The following is a 19808-nucleotide window of genomic DNA, read 5'->3' as shown; positions in this document are numbered from 1 at the left end:
CTCGAGGGTTCGGGACACAGTGGAGGCTTCCACTCGAGCCCAACCCTCTCGGCGGCCCGGGCAAGCATAGCCACCATTTCTGTATCCGTATCCGGCATTGCTAGCTGCCCATAAGGCGGCATCGCCGCCGGATCATCATCTCCAGAAAGGTCTGGCTCACGCCCCGATGCAGCGATCGACATCCGATCATTGGAGGGAGCGCCGAAGGATACGAGTGGTACCCCATGGGAGGGTCCAGCCCATTCCTTGAGCAGCTCCACTGGCTGTGAAGTGCCGGCAGAAGGAGGAGGGGAATTCCTCACCGTCACCATAAGACCAGCCAGGCGACTGCCAGAAGTAGCACCCCCCAGCTTTTGCCAGGAGGAACACTAGATCTAGGCAGAGGCACTGGAACCCCGCCCCTTTGTAGGAAACGGAGCCTGGTCCGCAACTCTGCAACGGTCATTCTCCCGCAATGAGAGCATGACTCGTCCACAAACGCTGCCTCAGCGTACTTAACGCCCATACACGTGACCATCACCCGGCGCCAGGTAACGACCGCATCCAGAAGTGCACAGGTGGAAGGGCTCCTTTAAAAAGTCCCGTGAATGCTCTTTTAGAAATTCAAAATGATATGACCGCTCGGCTCCAAAACAAAAAGCTGAGTATGCATTGCACCTGCTGCCTAATTACTGTATATTCACGCTGCGATCAGCGGCAGCTGGATTCAATCATTGCATGCCAATGTGCATTGGCTCTTTTAGTTTACACTCAAAGTGGATTGGTCTCTCTAAGCGAGACCCAGTTCGTCGGTCATTACCGACGAGATGTCAAGAGTGACTGACTGAAAGGGAACCATGAATATTGAATATTAAATTAAGATCTCAGGGGGTATGTCCTCTACATATTTTATGCCAAAGGGGTTCAGCTAACAAAAAAGTTCATAGGTGATATGGGGGTCGCCTGTGTCATGCATGTCGGGAGTCCATAGTACATTCATAATTCACTATATCTGACCTGAAGGGCTTGGAGGTGTGCCACAACATGCTTTCATTATTTAATCATTATGATTATCGATCCAGTTCTAACCTAACATTTATCTCACAAGCCAATGTTGACAAAATATACCCTGTACGTACAATATTTAGTTTTGAATGACCAACACAAGACATGACAAATAACTAAACACAGCAACAACATTCAGTTCTCAGAAAGCGGCATCATTTATTCAGCATCATTACAATTTTAATTCAGATTCCTGTACTTTATGACATGCTGTTCATTAACACTTTACAATAGCGTTCAATACAGTTAGCTAACATGAACTATACACTAGCAATGCCTTTACAGCATTTATTCATCTAGTCTACATGTACTGATACAGTTTTAGCATTTAAGATACATAAATTCATACTAAACAGTTATATTAACGTTTTTGTGACTTAACATTAAACTAGATAAATAAATACTGTAAAAATTGTTGTGATAATGCATTAACTAATGTTACCTTATTGAATATTTTTGTAAAGTGTTATCAAAAATCAGATCATGTTACACATACATTTTTAGAGAGATTGTTCCTCAAAGAGAAAGTCAACATTGCAGACAACGCCTCGGGCCCTGAGCACCCTACACCCAAACCATCAAGATGACTAAATTAAAAATATATCATCAATCCTTAAAACCATTGGGTGAAACAAATAAAAATGATTTACAATACAATGAGAAATATGAAAGAAACAAATGAACACTACATTGTGTGTAATGTAAATGTAACATGATAAAAATGAATTCCAGCCATTCTTCATTCAACTTTCCTATAGTGGAAAAAAACAGGAGAAAAGAAAGGCCCTTCAAGTAAATATCCCTATTTACTTAAAGGGCCTTTCTTCACCTGGGTTTTTTCCAGGGATGTAATGATGATCAACGGTGCATTACTGCCACCTGCCAGACTCTCAGATACTGTTGAATGATGACTGATCTTTACTTTCATTTTCTATCCTTATTGCTCTGCGAAATAGCTTCTGCTTGTTCTTTTGCATCTTTAATCACTTTTGCAGTTTTTCATGCTCAGTCACTCAAAAATGAATATTCAGTCATTATTTACTCACCCTCACATTATTCAAAATTTTTATGATTTTCTTTCTTCTATGAAATATGAAATATAAAATAAATATTTTGTTTTGTCCAATCAATGGGTTTGTTGGAAATCAATGCTTTCAGTTTTCCAACTTCCTCCATAGCATTTATTCATGTTCCTGTACAGAAGAAAGTGGTTTGTATGGAAACCTATTTCAGCCACAGAATAGATATGTATAATTGTCATTGCTTAGTGGAAAAAAACAGGAGAAAAGAAAGGCCCTTCAAGTAAATATCCCTATTTACTTAAAGGGCCTTTCTTCACCTGGGTTTTTTCCAGGGATGTAATGATGATCAACGGTGCATTACTGCCACCTGCCAGACTCTCAGATACTGTTGAATGATGACTGATCTTTACTTTCATTTTCTATCCTTATTGCTCTGCGAAATAGCTTCTGCTTGTTCTTTTGCATCTTTAATCACTTTTGCAGTTTTTCATGCTCAGTCACTCAAAAATGAATATTCAGTCATTATTTACTCACCCTCACATTATTCAAAATTTTTATGATTTTCTTTCTTCTATGAAATATGAAATATAAAATAAATATTTTGTTTTGTCCAATCAATGGGTTTGTTGGAAATCAATGCTTTCAGTTTTCCAACTTCCTCCATAGCATTTATTCATGTTCCTGTACAGAAGAAAGTGGTTTGTATGGAAACCTATTTCAGCCACAGAATAGATATGTATAATTGTCATTGCTTTTTTTTTTTAATCTTGCAATTCCAACATTTTTTTCTCAAAAATGTGAGTTTCTCAGAATTCAGCATGAGCATGTGTTCAGGTGTCTAAAAACAAAACAAAACAAAAAGTTCTGAGAGGAATACCAGAATTCCAAGATGTAAAATCAGAATTTGGAGAAAAAAGTCAGAATTGTGAGATACACACTTTCAATGCTGAGGAATCAGTTGCAATATATTTTAATCCGTGGTGGGCATAAGCTTCTGTATAGGTTTGGATTGATTTGAAGATTAATAAATGATAGAATTGTCATTTTTGGCTGGACTGTCACTTTAAATACACAAGTGATTCTGCAGTGCAAAGTCAAAGTGCACAAAACAAATATGATAGCTAAAGGCAGCAAGTGCAGGAGAACCCCAGACAAACAATATCTGCATAAATAAGTGGTTGTGATGTGTGGCTTTGTGTTTGCAGAATAAAAAAAAAATGGTTTCGAACAGAACGGCGGCCTGTCAGGCCATCAAACTGGTCACAGCCAAAACCACAACAGTCCAAGCCACCAACCGCCTCATTTCAGACAAGCTGGTGGGATGCAGACACAAGTTTTCATTTCACCCAACAAGCTTTTTTACACATCCACCGTGAGCACAAATGCACAGTGTATCCCATAGTTCCTTGAGGGCAGGCAGCCTTGGCACTGAAGATGTAATGTTCACATCTTATATCCATAATCATCCTGTGCCTGTACAGGTATCATGGTGCTCAAATTCAAGAATGGCCTAGAGCACTGTCTCCAAAAAATAAAAGTCACAGCACAAAAAAAAAAAAATCCCTGGAACCCCTTTGCAGCTCAGCTGAACAAGCATTGTAGAAATGTGGAGCAATATAAAGCCTCAAATCATCACCCACTTTCACAGCCGGACGTTCCTGCTCTCCATTGACTGTTGACAGATCCCACCCAGATTGCTGAACTTTGGCCCGAGGTTGTGCAGGAAGTCCAGGTTATCACCGAGGTTGCTGACTGTCAGCTTATCCAGTGACTGGCAGTTACTGCCCCTCCCCTCATATTCATACTGATATGGGGAATACGCTGGATAGTCCCTCTGCTCTTCCGGAAAGCCGCTGATTTTCTATGGAATAACATAATGGAAAGAGAAATATCAAAATGCTTATGCCGATACAGTGTGAATGTGTTTTTTATCTGATGCTGCCACCTTGTGGTGTCTGCATGGTCTGCAGGTCATTGTACATTAATATTATGTTGTGCTATGTGAGGGATAGGTGGCGACAGTGCACTGAATTTTCTACTAAGAACAAGTTGAAGCAAGGTCACCTTTCCACCAATAGTGTCAAAGGAAAACCATGCAGTCCATCATCACATTAAACAAAGCTTTGTTTATTCACATTTACGTTTAACTTAAATTTAAATGTAAAGTTTTATAGTATAAAATTATAAGTTATAAGTAATTAGAAGTTATAAGTTAATAGTATAAAAGAAGCATATTTATAAAACTGTACTTGCAGATAATGTAATGTTAATCAAATAAAAGGCTGCTTAAGTGAGAGAGACACTTGCATGTTACTTAACACACTTAAGTACACTTTTAAAAAGTGAACTGTCAAATTAAAGTTTATATGGTACTGTAAATATATTTTAAATACACTAAAATAAATGTATTATACATACAGTATTACAAGTATTTTTTCTTAATTTTTAATTCATAAATTGACATTAAAATAACAGCATTTTTGTAGAGTATGTTTATGCATATATATATATTTATATATATGTGAAAATTAGTAGTATAAAAGTTTCTTCTCTCTCTCTCTCTCTCTCTCTCTTTTATATGTACTCCAGGTTTCTTTCAGGTGTTTTGTGTATTGGACTCACCCTCTCAATGTGTTCTGCCAGGTTCCGTTCTGTTCGTGCCAAGCTGTATGAGCGAGACATCTGGCGACTTTCATTCTTAAAAACAAGCGATATTTACTTTAGATTATTTATTTAATTTCACTTGTTATTTCTGTATTTAACATTTGTATCTATTTCTACAATTAAAATGCCCTAAAAAGTTTCAGTACTTTTGTAGTTGATTAGTGTTTGAAAATCATTTCTTAAAATCCAACCTTTTTTTTTTTTTTGTAAATTTGTATGATGACGTCAATCTTATTTATTTAGTTATTTTTCAATGTGGCACAAAAATGCTGCCATATAGGCTACTGAATGCAAACACAATTTTAGCTCAGCGGCCCCCAAAAAATGTATCAATAATAATCAAATAAAAATAAAAAAGTAAAAAGTATGTTGAAAAAAATCTGAACAATTTAATACAAATGAATGTCTCATGAATCGATCAATCAGAGTTTTGAAAAAATTTCAAAAGAATGACAGCCACAGACTTTTTTTTTTGGAGGAGGAGGCCTATAGGCGGAATATTCACATTAACTTCATGCAATATAACATGATTTTATTATCATAACTTTATTCTTAAAATATTATGACGTCAATCTTATTTATTTAGTTATTTTTCAATGTGGCACAAAAATGCTGCCATATAGGCTACTGAATGCAAACACAATTTTAGCTCAGCGGCCCCCAAAAAATGTATCAATAATAATCAAATAAAAATAAAAAAGTAAAAAGTAAAAAATAGTGAAGGGATACTTGAATTATTTGTTAGTAAACTAAGTGAATTTGACGAACCTGACCATCTCCTCATTGGACGTGCCTTTAGAGAGAAATGCATCTTTATGGATTACATAATGAAAGAGTTTTTGTTTTAAATTTGAATTATTTCGTTTTAAAATAGTAATATAAAGCATTCTATAGATATATTTATCGTGTCGGTGAAGCGTTCTGACGTCAGGCTGCACTAGCATAGATGGACGTTTGTTGAATGACATAATGTAAGCATGTAAATCTACCATGCATTTGCATTTGATTAACAACAGAAAGAGTGCAGTCTTCTTCATTTTATGCCTAAAACCAGTCTGTCGTGCCTCAGATGTTACAGCCATGTGTCTCAGTTTGACGGATGCCGTCACTCACCATGCTCATCACTCCACCACTGGACATTTCCTGGAGGTTGTACTGAAGGTTATACTGTCAGAGAAAGCAAAAATCAGACAATATTTCACATCGCCAAAGAACAACGTGACTTATGACCATGATTTTACGATATTTTTTATTACTAACATTTGAATTAAGAGTTGTAGTGTTTTGAATAGAAAAAACTGTCGCCCGATCTCAACGCAAACTCATGGCAATATCTGAGTATTTTACATTTTACCAAATTGGTAGCTAATTTGTATGAATTTGTATAATCTCACTTTTACGTTTTTGCATGATCTGCTTACGCCCCGAGGGTTAACTAAAACCATAACAAAGCATTTCTGTTTCTTGAAATAAAATGTAAACTTATTTTATTTCAGTTAGTTGTCAGGGAATTTCAGGTATGTCTCATTGGTAACACGTTAGCATAGGGACTAATTCTCACTATTAACTAGTTGCTTATTAGCATGCCTATTATTAACATATTGGCTGTTTATTAGTACTTATAAAGCACATATTCTGCATGACCATTTTCTACATCTCTAATACCTAAACTTAACAACTACCTTATTAACTATTAATAAGCAGCACATTAGGAGTTTATTGAGGCAAAAGTCATACAATAGTTAATAGTTGGTTAATAGTGAGACTTGGTCCCCAAACTAAAGTGTGACTGTATATTTTAGTCCTAACGGTACTGAATGTACCATTTTAGTATGTGATGTACTAAAATAACTACAACTGAAATAAAAATGAATAACAAATATAATATAGACATATTAAAAACAACAACTAAAAAATGACAAAAATGCACCGTAAAATTACTAAAATTTTAAGTATAATCAAAAACTGAAAATATAATAATAAGAATAAGAATACAAAAATATAATAATAATACTAATTTAAACTATTAATTCAAACTATAATAGTATCTCAATATTAAAATAACGAAAACAGGGTTAACTAAAACCATAACAAAGCATTTCTGTTTCTTGAAATAAAATGTAAACTTATTTTATTTCAGTTAGTTGCCAGGGAATTTCAGGTATGTCTCATTGGTAACACGTTAGCATAGGGACTAATTCTCACTATTAACTAGCTGCTTATTAGCATGCCTATTATTAACATATTGGCTGTTTATTAGTACTTATACAGCACATATTCTGCATGACCATAGTCTACATCCCTAATCCTACCTAACACTTAAACTTAACAACTACCTTCCTAACTGTTAATAAGCAGCATAGTCTACATCCCTAATCCTACCCAACACTTAAACTTAACAACTACCCTCCTAACTATTAATAAGCAGCAAATTAGGAGCTTACTGAGGCAAAAGTTAGAGTTAATAGTTGGTTAATAGCGAGAATTTGCCCTTGAACTAAAGTGTGACTGAAAAAGCTTCTTATCAACGTAATTAGTAAAAGTCAAAGAAATAGTGGATAAGTCCAAGTACCTAATGCAAATCGCATGTAAATGTATCATGTTTTTTATATTTTTACTAGACACAAAAATACAATTCTTTTTATTGTGCAACCCCCCCAACTGATGTAGCCAGAAACGTCCTCAAGCATTATCTGTGTAACTGTAAATGAAGTAAATGAACCTGACCCGTGGTGGGATCCAGCTTCCAGAGACTCTTCAGCTCTTCCTCTCCTCCCAGAGAGAAGGTGAAAGGACCTGCAAACGGAGGGCCGTCAAGGTCTGTTGGTTTCACATCCACACGATTGACTTTGTTCCCGCACATGACCGCGTTTTTAGATACGAGATAAGGAGCGTTATCGTTCTGGTCGCCTAGGTAGACCACTACAGTACATGTGCCTGTAGCCGGAGGCTGTCCTGTGAACAGCATGTGGGGAAAAGTCAGTGACAGCTGCGTTCAGAGATTAAATTAGTGTTTTAAGAACATTAAATGACTTTCGATGCTTTTACAAAAGTTTGAATTGTGTTGAACATACTGAGAACAGATAGTTCAGTGCTTACCGTCATCTATAGCTTGCACTACGACCGTGTAGGTGCCATTTTTGATAAATGAAGACTCCTGGTCCATCTTCTGGACTGTGGTGATCTTTCCTGTCTTCGAATCCACACTTACCCATTTGGCTGGGTCTTGAACTAACTCATACCTACATACACATACAGACTGTAAAACACTTTTACTCTCTGTCGGATCACTGTCCAGTTTCCTCTACATCTCTGGTGTGTGTGTGTGTGTGCATGTTTATGTGGTTTACGAGGACACAAATCTTTGTATAATAACATGGGTATGACATAGGTATTACAACGAGAAGGTGATTTATGAGGACATATTCAGTGTCCCCATAATTCAAAAGGAAATTCTAAAAATGCAGAAAGTCTCCTGTAAGAGGTAGGTTTAGGGGTAGGGTTGGTGTAGGGCAATAGAAAATACGGTTTGTACAGTATAAAAACCATTACGCCTATGGAGAGTCCCCATAAACCATAAAAACAAACCTGTGTGTGTGTGTGTCTGTGAGTGTCTCTGTGTGTGTGTGTGCGCCTGTGTGTGTGTGAGTGTGTAACTAAAACTGTATGCTTTATTGGTCAGTATGATTTTTTTTAAACTAAATTAATACTTTTCATTCAGCAAGGATGCATTAATTTGATTCAAAATGACAGGAAATACTTTTTATATTGTTACTATATATATATATATATATATATATATATACAGTATTAAGATTTCTTGAGCAGAAAATCAGCATATTAGAATAATTTCAAAAGGATCATGTGACACTGAAGACTGGAGTAACAGCTTTTTAAACTGTAATAATATTTCACTGTTTTTACTATATATATAATAAAATAAATGCAGCCTTGGTGAGCAGAAGAGACTATTTCAAAGCTTTTTTTTTTCAAAATCCTTAGAAAATCTGACCAACCCCTAAAATTTTGAATGATTGTGTATATAATAAAACTGGCATCTAATTTTATATATATTATATTTTATAATATAACAATATAATTTGATGTTTTATATATTATAAATTAAAAGTAGCATACAAATTGTCAAAATTAAAATTTTAATTGATGGGTAATTTGATGCTGTGCAGCTCAACCGCACCTGAGTTTGTTAACGTCCGAGTCCTCATCTTTGATCTCGGGTACGAACAACACATCTCCCAGAGGTCCGTTTTCATTCCGGTAAACTTTTTCAATTTGCTTTTTAAACTCAGGGGGATCGTTCACATCAGTGACTTTCACTGACACTTTGGCGGTGTTTGGCTTTGGTGTGGGGCCTGTTACAGCCTTTCCATCAACACACCGAAATAATTTCTCCTCGTTCTCGACTGCTATCTCCAGATCTGTGATATCAGTTTTCTCGAAATTCTTCCCCTGTGAAAATACAAGCATATTAAAAGCTGTCCATCTTTTTTCTAAATCAATCCAGTTTTTGAGCCCACCGACAAAATATAAAACTAACATGCGTACTGAAAGAAGTAACTGTGATAAATAGGTGTGTAAATCTGTGAAGTCATCAACAAACAGTTGAGAGTAGCCATTGTCTTCCATAGTTCGGGAAAAAAAACACTATGGAAGTCAATGGGAAGCAGCATCTCTTTAGTACCAACATTCCTCCAATATCCTCTTTTGTGCTCAACAGAAGAAAGAAAGTCAAAGCGGTTTGGATCAACATTAGTGTGTGTAAATGATGACAGATCTTTCACTTTTCAATGAACTAGTCCTTTAAGCTTGTCTAAGAAGTGTATGAAATATTTCAAGAGAACAGTGGCATTTACCTTGATAACAGACAGCACACCTTCATTGGTTTTGGAGTCTGTCTCAATCTTATAATTTCCTTCTTCATTACCCTTCAGGATGGAGAACACCGCTCTTGAACCAGGCGTGTTCGGTGTGTCCTTGTCTTTGATGCCGATTCGTAGGATCTCCTTTAATTCCATTTCCATCACTTCAGTGTTGTACTGTTACACACACACATATTCATTTATATCCAAGTATATCATATCAGATCCCATTCTTTAAAAAGCCATTTTAAAACCCTTCAGGATGGAGAACACCGCTCTTGAACCAGGCGTGTTCGGTGTGTCCTTGTCTTTGATGCCGATTCGTAGGATCTCCTTTAATTCCATTTCCATCACTTCAGTGTTGTACTGTTACACACACACATATTCATTTATATCCAAGTATATCATATCAGATCCCATTCTAAATCATAGTATTTATTAAGGGTAAACCCAGCTAACAAAAATAATAATTTTTTTTCTAAAGTTCCCATTAAGTTATGAAAACATTGGTCACACTTTTGTTAACGGTGTGACCGTTAACGATTAACGGTGTTGAAAATCTGCAGCAAAGCGATGACATCTCAGATCATTATCTAGTCTTGTGTAAACTCCATATAGCTAAAACAGTCTGACACCATGGTATAATGAGCACACTCGCACCCTAAAGAGAGCAGCCCAGAAAATGGAGCACAGCTGGAGGAAAACAAAACTAGAGGTATTTCGTGTTGCATGGCGGGAAAGTACACTATCCTACAGAAAAGCATTAAAAACTGCTAGATTTTTTCAAAGCACCCAACTGACTGTTTACAAACAGGTTTCCTAAACACTTCTGTCATTGGTCAACCCAAACTCACGCCATTGGCTGACCCAATGTTTCTATGTCAGACAGCATGTTTGGAAAGTATCACACATTCACAGAGTTTACATTTTCCTCACACATCAATCTACACATGGCTTCCTTACAGTTGTGTGCATATTAAACTGGGATTGTGCGACTAGCCTGACTCACCGTGGCCGAACTGAATTCTGGGGGATGGGTGTTGGAATCAATGATATCCAGAATAACAGTTGCAGTTGAAGACATTGTGGGTGTGCCTTGATCCCTCGCTTCAACTAGCACTTTATATTGTCTTGCTTTCTAAAATACGGGAGACAGAAGAGATGAGAAATACTGAAAAATGCTGAAAATGTGCATTCTGCATTAGTTACTCACATCATAATCAAAGCATCCCGTGAAGGCGAGCTGTTTGACTGTAGTGGTAAAAGGTAAGTCCTTCAGGGTAAGCTTTGGTGAGGCAGGGTCTTGTGACACCACCTTCATGGTGAACTGGGAATTAGGAGTATCCTTCAGATCATTGTCATGAGCTTGTAATGTTGCTTGGAGTACGCCTATTAAAACAAGGATGATTAGAAAGAGAAAACAATCTTTCTGGTTGCCGTTTATTTTTAACAGTTTAGTTTCAAGTTTAAGTAGCATAAGTTTTGACTTTTAAAAGTGTTAGTATGTATGAATATTACAATGAATTCTTTAATCTGAAAAGATCAAGCGCAATAAGACTTCTAACAGCATTAGAGTATGCAATTTCTGTGTCGCCAAATAGAAATATAAAAAAAAACAAAAAAGAGTGCAAATGCTGCTCTGGGGCAGTGTATATGTACCGTTCCAGAGCGTACAAACCACTTCCCCATCTGCCATTGGCTGGCAAAACAGTTTAGCCCCACCCCAAACTCACGCAATTGGTTTAGTATTTTGTTAAAATTTTTTGTTGTATTTGTTGTTGGATTGAGCTGATCTGGATGCTTAAACAAACAGAGCAATGTTTTGAAAGCACTACAGAACGTCAGTGTTTACACTTTTCAAGGTAAGTCACGCTACAAATTACTGTATATTAAGCTATGATTAAAGAAAGCACTATAACAGAAAAAGCTACACACTTTATCTTCATATAAATATATGCAGTAACCTTCAGGTGTGTTCTCTGGAACAGGTGCGTGGATAGTGCTCGGAGTGAACTGAGGACTATTGTCATTCTTGTCCTTTATTTCTACATTAAATGACAGTGTTTTGTCTAATGTGTCTCCAGTCAGCCTGTCCAGCACATCAAAGTCCACCTACCAAAGAATCAAAAAGCCACAATGATCCACATCGAAAATAAACCGAATCAGTCCTTCCTGTTGTTAGCAATAATGTCATGACAAAATCAACAAATCTTTTTTTTTTGTCTTACATGGAAGATGGGGTACATTTCCCTGTCGATGGGCCGGTGTACGTATACAATCCCGCTGTTTTCTTCAATGGTAAACAAACCAATTGGGCCTTGTGTCACTCCATCTCCTTTGATGCGGAACTTGACGCTGTTGTCCTCCTTTTTGTCATTGTACAACTAGCATCAAGTAAACCAAAAATAAATGAGAATCGTGTACAGCTACAGTATAATTTATGATCATTTATTTGCATCCAATATTAAGATTGTTAATTTGTAAATGTAGGGTTCATGCTCTTAATTCCTCTGGTATCTATGCATCTGCATTTCACTCCTTATAATTGATAGGGCATATATGTATAGTTGTATTTATGTATGTGTATGTATGTTAATGTATGTTATTATTGTTGATGAGCTCACCAAGCAAATTCCAAACAAATAAGGTGTTTGTCAATCAATCAATCAATCAATCAATCAATACCCTATCAAACCAACATTGAGTTATATGGATTTTAGTTTTATGTCCAAAGCTTTGAGGTCATCTGCTAGTGAACTTCTAAATAGTTCTTTACATACTGTATACATTTTCATTTATTCGTTTAGTAGATGCCAAAGAGACTTGCAAATGTAAGCTATCTATAAAATTACAATCAACCCAAACAGCAGCACAGAAGAGAAAACAGTGCTTGTGAAGAGATTTTATGAGGGACACGAAGAGGAGTAAAGTTACCTGTGTTACTAAAGCAGGATATGGTCCAGGCATGTTCTCTTCCAGATCAATAGTGGACAGAACCCATCTTCTCTTTGAACGAATAAGAACAGCATCCTTTGAGACAGAGAGAGAGACAATGAGTGATCAGTAATACGAAAAGCTACAGACAAACTTCTTCTGATTCACACGGAACACCTCTCTGATTCTGAAGCAGGCTACGGAACTAAAAGAAAAGAAAAAAAAATTCCTTTATAATTTGTCAGGACAGAGTTGATATGTTAAGTTAGGACAACAATCGCTAATACTTTAAATGATCCAATAAATAAAATAAATACATAAAGCTCACTGTGTGAGCTTGTGGAACTCATGAAACCCAATATGGAAAGATTCATTTTTCAAATCTTCTGTTTGATAGTGAGTATGTTTTACTTGCATTATGTAATATATGTGTATTTAAATCTAAATTAAGTCTTGTATTGTGGTTTGATGATAAGTGGGATTTTAAGTTGTGTCCCATGTTGTGTCTTTTACATTACCTACCCGCTTTTCCCGATTGCTGGTATCTTTTTTGCTGGAAGCGGCCACGTCAACAAGCTGATGAATAGACAAAAAACAGGGTGATGCTAATTAATGAAATATACAATCAATAAACAAACAAGCGATTAAATAGAAACCCTTCTTAGTGCCTGAGAAAAGATTAATACGTATCACTGTCAGGTTTACGCGCACAAGTCGTGGGGGAAGTCATGGCCTAATGGTTAGAGTGTCGGACTCGTAACCCAAAGGTTGCAGGTTCGAGTCTCGTACCAGCAGGGATTGTAGGTGGGGGGAGTGAATGTACAGTGCTCTCTCCCACCTTCAGTACCACGACTGAGGTAACAAACAAGCGATTAAATAGAAACCCTTCTTAGTGCCTGAGAAAAGATTAATACGTATCACTGTCAGGTTTACGCGCACAAGTCGTGGGGGAAGTCATGGCCTAATGGTTAGAGTGTCGGACTCGTAACCCAAAGGTTGCAGGTTCGAGTCTCGTACCAGCAGGGATTGTAGGTGGGGGGAGTGAATGTACAGTGCTCTCTCCCACCTTCAGTACCACGACTGAGGTGCCCTTGAGCAAGGCACCGAACCCCCAACTGCTCCCCGGGCGCTGTAGCAAAAAATGGCTGCCCCACTGCTCTGTGTGCACACTTTGGATGGGATAAATGCAGAGCTTTAAATGTCTTAGGCTTAGGGTGTTAATTTGTCTGTGCAATTCAGGCAGTATAACCTTTATTAGTGAACACCCTTTATAATTATAAAGGTCCACCCTTTATAAGGTCCTCCTAAAAGTTTGGTGAGGTGGCCTGAGTACGGTTTGTTTGTAAGTCCTTTTGTAGTTCCATTGATTCACGTGATGTCCTCTTTTAAGTCCACTAACACTGTGAACACCAAAAGCACTGAGGCAGCTGGTTCTCTTTTTCATTCAAACTGGGTTTGTATAGTATCTTATATGTGTGTATATATATATATATCTGAAACATGCCTTATTAATTCATGAAATACTTCATGGAATTAGTGGTGAAGCTTTCGCAAGGTTATATAGACACAATGCAACCCTGGGCGCTGTAGCAAAAAATGGCTGCCCCACTGCTCTGTGTGCACACTTTGGATGGGATAAATGCAGAGCTTTAAATGTCTTAGGCTTAGGGTGTTAATTTGTCTGTGCAATTCAGGCAGTATAACCTTTATTAGTGAACACCCTTTATAATTATAAAGGTCCACCCTTTATAAGGTCCTCCTAAAAGTTTGGTGAGGTGGCCTGAGTACGGTTTGTTTGTAAGTCCTTTTGTAGTTCCATTGATTCACGTGATGTCCTCTTTTAAGTCCACTAACACTGTGAACACCAAAAGCACTGAGGCAGCTGGTTCTCTTTTTCATTCAAACTGGGTTTGTATAGTATCTTATATGTGTGTATATATATATATATGTCTGAAACATGCCTTATTAATTCATGAAATACTTCATGGAATTAGTGGTGAAGCTTTCGCAAGGTTATATAGACACAATGCAACCCTTACGGAAAATAAGTTTATTAAAGTGTGCTATTAGTATACTTCTTTTAAACTAAAAAATAGGAAAGTATACTTTCAGTCTACTTTATATGTACGTCTCAGAAATGTGCTTTATGTACTTCTCAGAAATATACTTAAAATGACATTTAAGTATACTTGACTTATACTGAGAAAAGTCTATATATGTGACCCTGGAGCACAAAAGCAGTCTTAAGTCGCTGGGGTATATTTGTAGCAATAGCCAAAAATACATTGTATGGGTCAAAATTATCGATTTTTCTTTTATGCCAAAAATCATTAAGATATTAAGATCATGTTCCATGAAGATATTTAGTCAATTTCCTACTGTAAATATATCAAAACTTAATTTTTGATTAGTACTATGCATTGCTAAGAACTTCATTTGGACAACTTTAAAGATGATTTTCGCAATATTTAGATTTTTTTGAACCCTTCAAATAGTTGTATCTCAGCCAAATATTGTCCTATCCTAACAAACCTTACATCAATGGAAAGCTCATTTATTCAACTTTCAGATGATGTATAAATCCAAATGTCGAAAAATTGACCCTTATGACTGGTTTTGTGGTCCTGGGTCACATATATTTGAGCTGCTGGAATTCGTGTTTGCATTGTTATACGGTAGGGGGCGCTATTACACACCTTCTGTACAGAATTTCCAAAACACAAGCGAAGAAGAAACCGAAACAACAGACGCTTCCACATGTAATCTAACACGATCATCAGACATAAAACAGCATCAAAACTGTGTAACGTTATGGAATAAAATGTCGACCCATGAAGAGGTAGGGCCTTAATAATGACTGTCAAGCTTTGGGGTGTTGATCGACTTTATCTACGTTTTGATTATCATTCTTTCTTTCTTTATTTTATTTTTTTATGAAAATTACCACATTATTCAAGTGCTTATAAAAAAAGAATGCATGAAGCTAGAATAAAATGTTTTTGTTTACAAGCAGATACCCTGTTCTTTTGATGTTTTGTATGTTCAGATATTCATGTAACAAAATATATACAAATTAATACCTAAATAGGGACATAGTAGTATGATGTAAAGTTCACTAAAAGAAAACTTACGAGTATACTTGCAGGATAAAACTACTAAACTAGTAGTTTACTGAGACTATACTTCAAGGTGTACTAAAACTGCTGAAAGTATTTAATTAGTAAACCAGGGGCGTAACCATCATTTCAGAAGTGAGGGGGACAGAAATGTTATATATATAAAAAAAAAATAATAATATATATATAAAACATTACAATATAACATTTCTGTAATATATATAACCTACCAGTCAACAGTTTTTGAACAGTAAGATTTTTAATGTTTTATAAAGAAGTCTCTTCTGCTCACCAAGCCTGCATTTATTTGATCCAAAGTACAGCAAAAACAGTAATGTTGTGAAATATTTTTACTATTTAAAATAACTGCTTTCTATGTGAATATATAGTCAAATGTAATTTATTCCTGTGATCAAAGCTGTATTTTCAGCATCATTACTCCAGTCTTCAGTGTCACATGATCTTCAGAAAACATTCTAATATGCTGATTTGCTGCTCAAGAAACCTTTTTTAATTATTATTATTATTATTATTATTATTAATGCTTTTTGAGCAGAATATCAGAATGATTTCTGAAGGATAGTGTGACTGGAATAATGATGCAAAAAAGTTAGCTTTGAAATCACTATAAATTAAAATTTTAAATGTCTCGCCTTATTCTGGGTCCGAATAAAACATCAGATCATGCACAGACTATCCTGTCTCTTTGAATTTAAATCTATATTTATTCACACTGGCTCTTGAAAACCTCTATGAGAACACACTTGCCCGAAAAAGTGCAGGGGACGAATTTACATGATATTAAAAGTGAAGGGGACACGTCCCCCACGTCCCCCGCGCAATCTACGCCCCTGTAGTAAACTATCAGTATATCTATAAGTTCACTTATAGTATAGTTGCAGTACAAACTAAAAACATAGATGTAAACTAGTTGTGTACTCAACGTCTACTACTGTTATACTTAAAGTATACTTTTATATACTAGAAAGTGGGCCAATTTAGTCCCAAAGAGTATTGAAATAGTACACTTGCAAGTATACTACTAGTGCACTGATATTTGTATACTTACTACATAAAGTATACTTAAAAATATACTTGAACTTTACTTAAGTATACTTACTCAAATAAACTTGAAGTATACTACTTTTTGGTAAGGGAAATGCTGTTTGTACCTGCAAGACACCACCAAACTGTTTCCCTCACATTAAATGCTATTTAGTTTTTACCACCTACTAAAGATGAACAGTGACACTTTTGAACAATGAGATTTTCATTGTGTTGTCACGAAGAGCCATTTTTAGTTCCACAAAGAACCTTTCACTGATTAGTTCTATTAATATTTTGTTTCTACATGTGAAGAACATAAAACCTTTTTCAACTATAAAGAATATTTTGTGGAATGGAAAGACTCCACGGATGTTAAATGTTCTTCATGGAATCATCACAATGCCAAGAACCTTTATTTCTAAAAGTGTAGAAGTCTTTAGAAGAAAAGCATGGTAGCTAAATCGTAAATTAAAACCACTCAAAGTGAAACGGACACTGCTCTAACTATGGAAAACAGAATGAAGCAAAATCACAGGTAAACAAATCACTTAAAAACGTCATCTGTCACTATAGAAATGTCAATTGATAAGAATAGCATTTCATAAACCATGGATTAATCTGTTCCACGTTTGACTGTAATATAGTTCCTCCTCAACATACATATGACTCTTTGTACCTAGTGCATGCTAAACCACGACACTCTTCCTTTGTGATCGCCAGTATTATATTTCCCACAGATCTGACGTACATCCTGAATTTCGGATGCGTTTAATGTTTTATTGATAAATAGAATTGTAGTATTTCTCTTAAATTTAGTTTAATTAACTTGATTCTGCATGTACAGATATGTCTGCACTCATACGTTTAGCATCACTTCTTATCATTCGCATATTATTTTTCTGGTTTATTGTGGTTGTATTATATGTGAGATTTCTAAAAGCTCCAAATAGACCATTTTCAACACTTTATCAAAAAGTGACCGGAGGATACAATACAGACTAAATTAGATTAAAGAGCAGTCACCATTGTTAATAAAATTATTAACAATGACGATTAAAGTTAACTCATTGAAAAAAAAGGTTACTCACGGCAAGTAGAATCAGGAATAAAGTGCTCTTCGTCATTCTGCTGTGCTCCTGTTTGCAAGCGCTCTCCAAATGCACCTGTGGCTATCACCTTAACTGGGATTACATGTAAAACGAGACTGCATCACACACCTTTTTGTGCATCGATGTGTTTGTGTGTGTTTGTGTGTGGGAATACAATGAGTCATCTATCAACACAAAAACCCTTCAGGGCAGCAGCCTGGGAGTGGCTACTCCGCAGCAAACAGCGAGTGAGCTTTCACAGCAGTTTTCCCTTCAGCTAAAAGAAGACAAACCGACAGCTCGGCTTGCCATCTGTCAAGTGAAAATGAGCACTTTTGGCTGCTACCTATATGCAAACAATGCTCACTACAAGTCTGTTTCAAGCCTGGGCCTGTATTTACAAACACATTTATTTGAGGAGGACGTGAACTACGTCTCAAGGTGCATGCTGTGGTATGTAGCCCAAGAGTGTGTTAGGATGTGAAAAGTGGTCTGAAAATGGGCCTATTTCTTTTACATATTCCTAGTAACCCCCCACAACACCCTAACACACAGCAATGCTCTGGCAATCACCATCAACACCACTGTTGTGAGCTTGCATTTCACATGTCTTTTTTGTTTTTATATATGCTACTTCAGATTTTTTATTTTTTTTGTAGGAATGCTCAACATAGGCTGAGTGGAAATGTGTTTTCATGTTTTTATCGCAGCTTTATCTTTATTATGTCATTGCATGTTGTTAATTTTTCAAAGTATTTTAAGTGAGCCACTACATGAAAAGTATTTTGTAAAAACCCAATAGTTTAATCAAAATTGAAAATTTGCTGAAAACGTACTCCTCCTCATCAATGACGGTGATGAGTTTGTTTTTTCGTCATAACAGATTTGGAGAAATGTAGAATTCCGTCACTGTCTCAGCAATGGATCCTCTGCAGTGAATGGGTGCCGTCAGAATGAGAGTCCAAACAGCTGATAAAAACATCACAATAATCCACAAGTAATCCACACCTCTCCAGTCCATCAGTTAATGTCTTATGAAGTGAAAAGCTGCTGTTTCAAAGAAAGAAATCCAACGTTAAGACATTTTTTACTGCAAACTGTTCTTTCCAGCTAATATACAAGTCGATACAAATCGAGAATATTGCTTTCTTTAGTGAAAAATCATCTTGTCTGAACAGGGGATGGTCTCGTATTTTGGCCAGAAACGACAGTTTAAAAGATTTATTTTTTCCAAACATGTCTTTTCAAACATTAACTGCTGGACTGGAGTGGTGTGGATTGCTTGTGGATTATTGTGATGTTTTTATCAGCTGTTTGGACTCTCATTCTGATGGCACCCATTCACTGCAGAGCATCCATTGCTGAGACAGTGACGGAATGCTGCATTTCTACAAATCTGATGAAGAAACAAACCTCTACCTCTTGGATGGCCTGAGGGTGAGTCATTTTTCAACAAATTTTCTTTTGGAGGGAACTATTCCTTTAAATTAAAAAAAAAAATCGAGAGTAAAATGTTACTCTGCAGTTAGAAGTGTCCATGTCTATAGTATAAGACAGTGGGTCTCAACCAGGGGACCTCAGTAAACTTTTAAGAGGGTTTCAAGTTCACTTAAAAAGATTTAAAACAAAGACAAGCAATAAAATAAGCTAAAACTTGCAAACTGTTCTTTCCAGCTAATATACAAGTCGATACAAATCGAGAATATTGCTTTCTTTAGTGAAAAATCATCTTGTCTGAACAGGGGATGGTCTCGTATTTTGGCCAGAAACGACAGTTTAAAAGATTTATTTTTTCCAAACATGTCTTTTCAAACATTAACTGCTGGACTGGAGTGGTGTGGATTGCTTGTGGATTATTGTGATGTTTTTATCAGCTGTTTGGACTCTCATTCTGATGGCACCCATTCACTGCAGAGCATCCATTGCTGAGACAGTGACGGAATGCTGCATTTCTACAAATCTGATGAAGAAACAAACCTCTACCTCTTGGATGGCCTGAGGGTGAGTCATTTT

The 19808-nt window shown here is 36.3% G+C and overlaps 1 protein-coding gene across 1 annotated transcript; it reads right to left on the bottom strand.

Annotated features, from left to right (window-relative positions):
* Nucleotides 1–2324: 2324 nt before the first annotated feature.
* On the bottom strand, nt 2325–17912 carry LOC107558905 (cadherin-like protein 26). Its single transcript, XM_016242604.1, has 13 exons — nt 17796–17912; nt 13067–13120; nt 12545–12640; nt 11839–11994; nt 11575–11722; nt 10824–10999; nt 10620–10748; nt 9605–9787; nt 8929–9200; nt 7830–7972; nt 7433–7685; nt 4689–4773; nt 2325–3927 (listed from the first exon to the last, which is right to left on the bottom strand). The coding sequence occupies exons 1-13, from the start codon at nt 17829–17831 to the stop codon at nt 3709–3711; spliced, it is 1950 nt and encodes a 649-aa protein (XP_016098090.1). The 5' UTR covers nt 17832–17912; the 3' UTR covers nt 2325–3708.
* Between the last annotated feature and the right edge of the window lie 1896 nt (nt 17913–19808).

The sequence above is a fragment of the Sinocyclocheilus grahami genome, unplaced genomic scaffold, assembly GCF_001515645.1.
Source record: "Sinocyclocheilus grahami isolate Dianchi unplaced genomic scaffold, SAMN03320097.WGS_v1.1 scaffold666.1, whole genome shotgun sequence".
In the NCBI taxonomy this organism is placed as follows: domain Eukaryota; kingdom Metazoa; phylum Chordata; class Actinopteri; order Cypriniformes; family Cyprinidae; genus Sinocyclocheilus; species Sinocyclocheilus grahami.
The sequence above is the reverse complement of the archived record's forward strand: the minus strand, read 5'-3'. Positions and strand labels throughout refer to the sequence as shown.

Excerpts from the sequence above, each read along its gene's own strand:
- LOC107558905 (XM_016242604.1), bottom strand. The coding sequence starts at position 17,831 with ATGACGAAGAGCACTTTATTCCTGATTCTACTTGCC. Across the intron at positions 10,749-10,823 it reads CGGGATGCTTTGATTATGAT|AAAGCAAGACAATATAAAGT; the intron begins GTGAGTAACTAA and ends CCCGTATTTTAG. Across the intron at positions 9,201-9,604 it reads GTGTGCTGTCTGTTATCAAG|GGGAAGAATTTCGAGAAAAC; the intron begins GTAAATGCCACT and ends GTATTTTCACAG.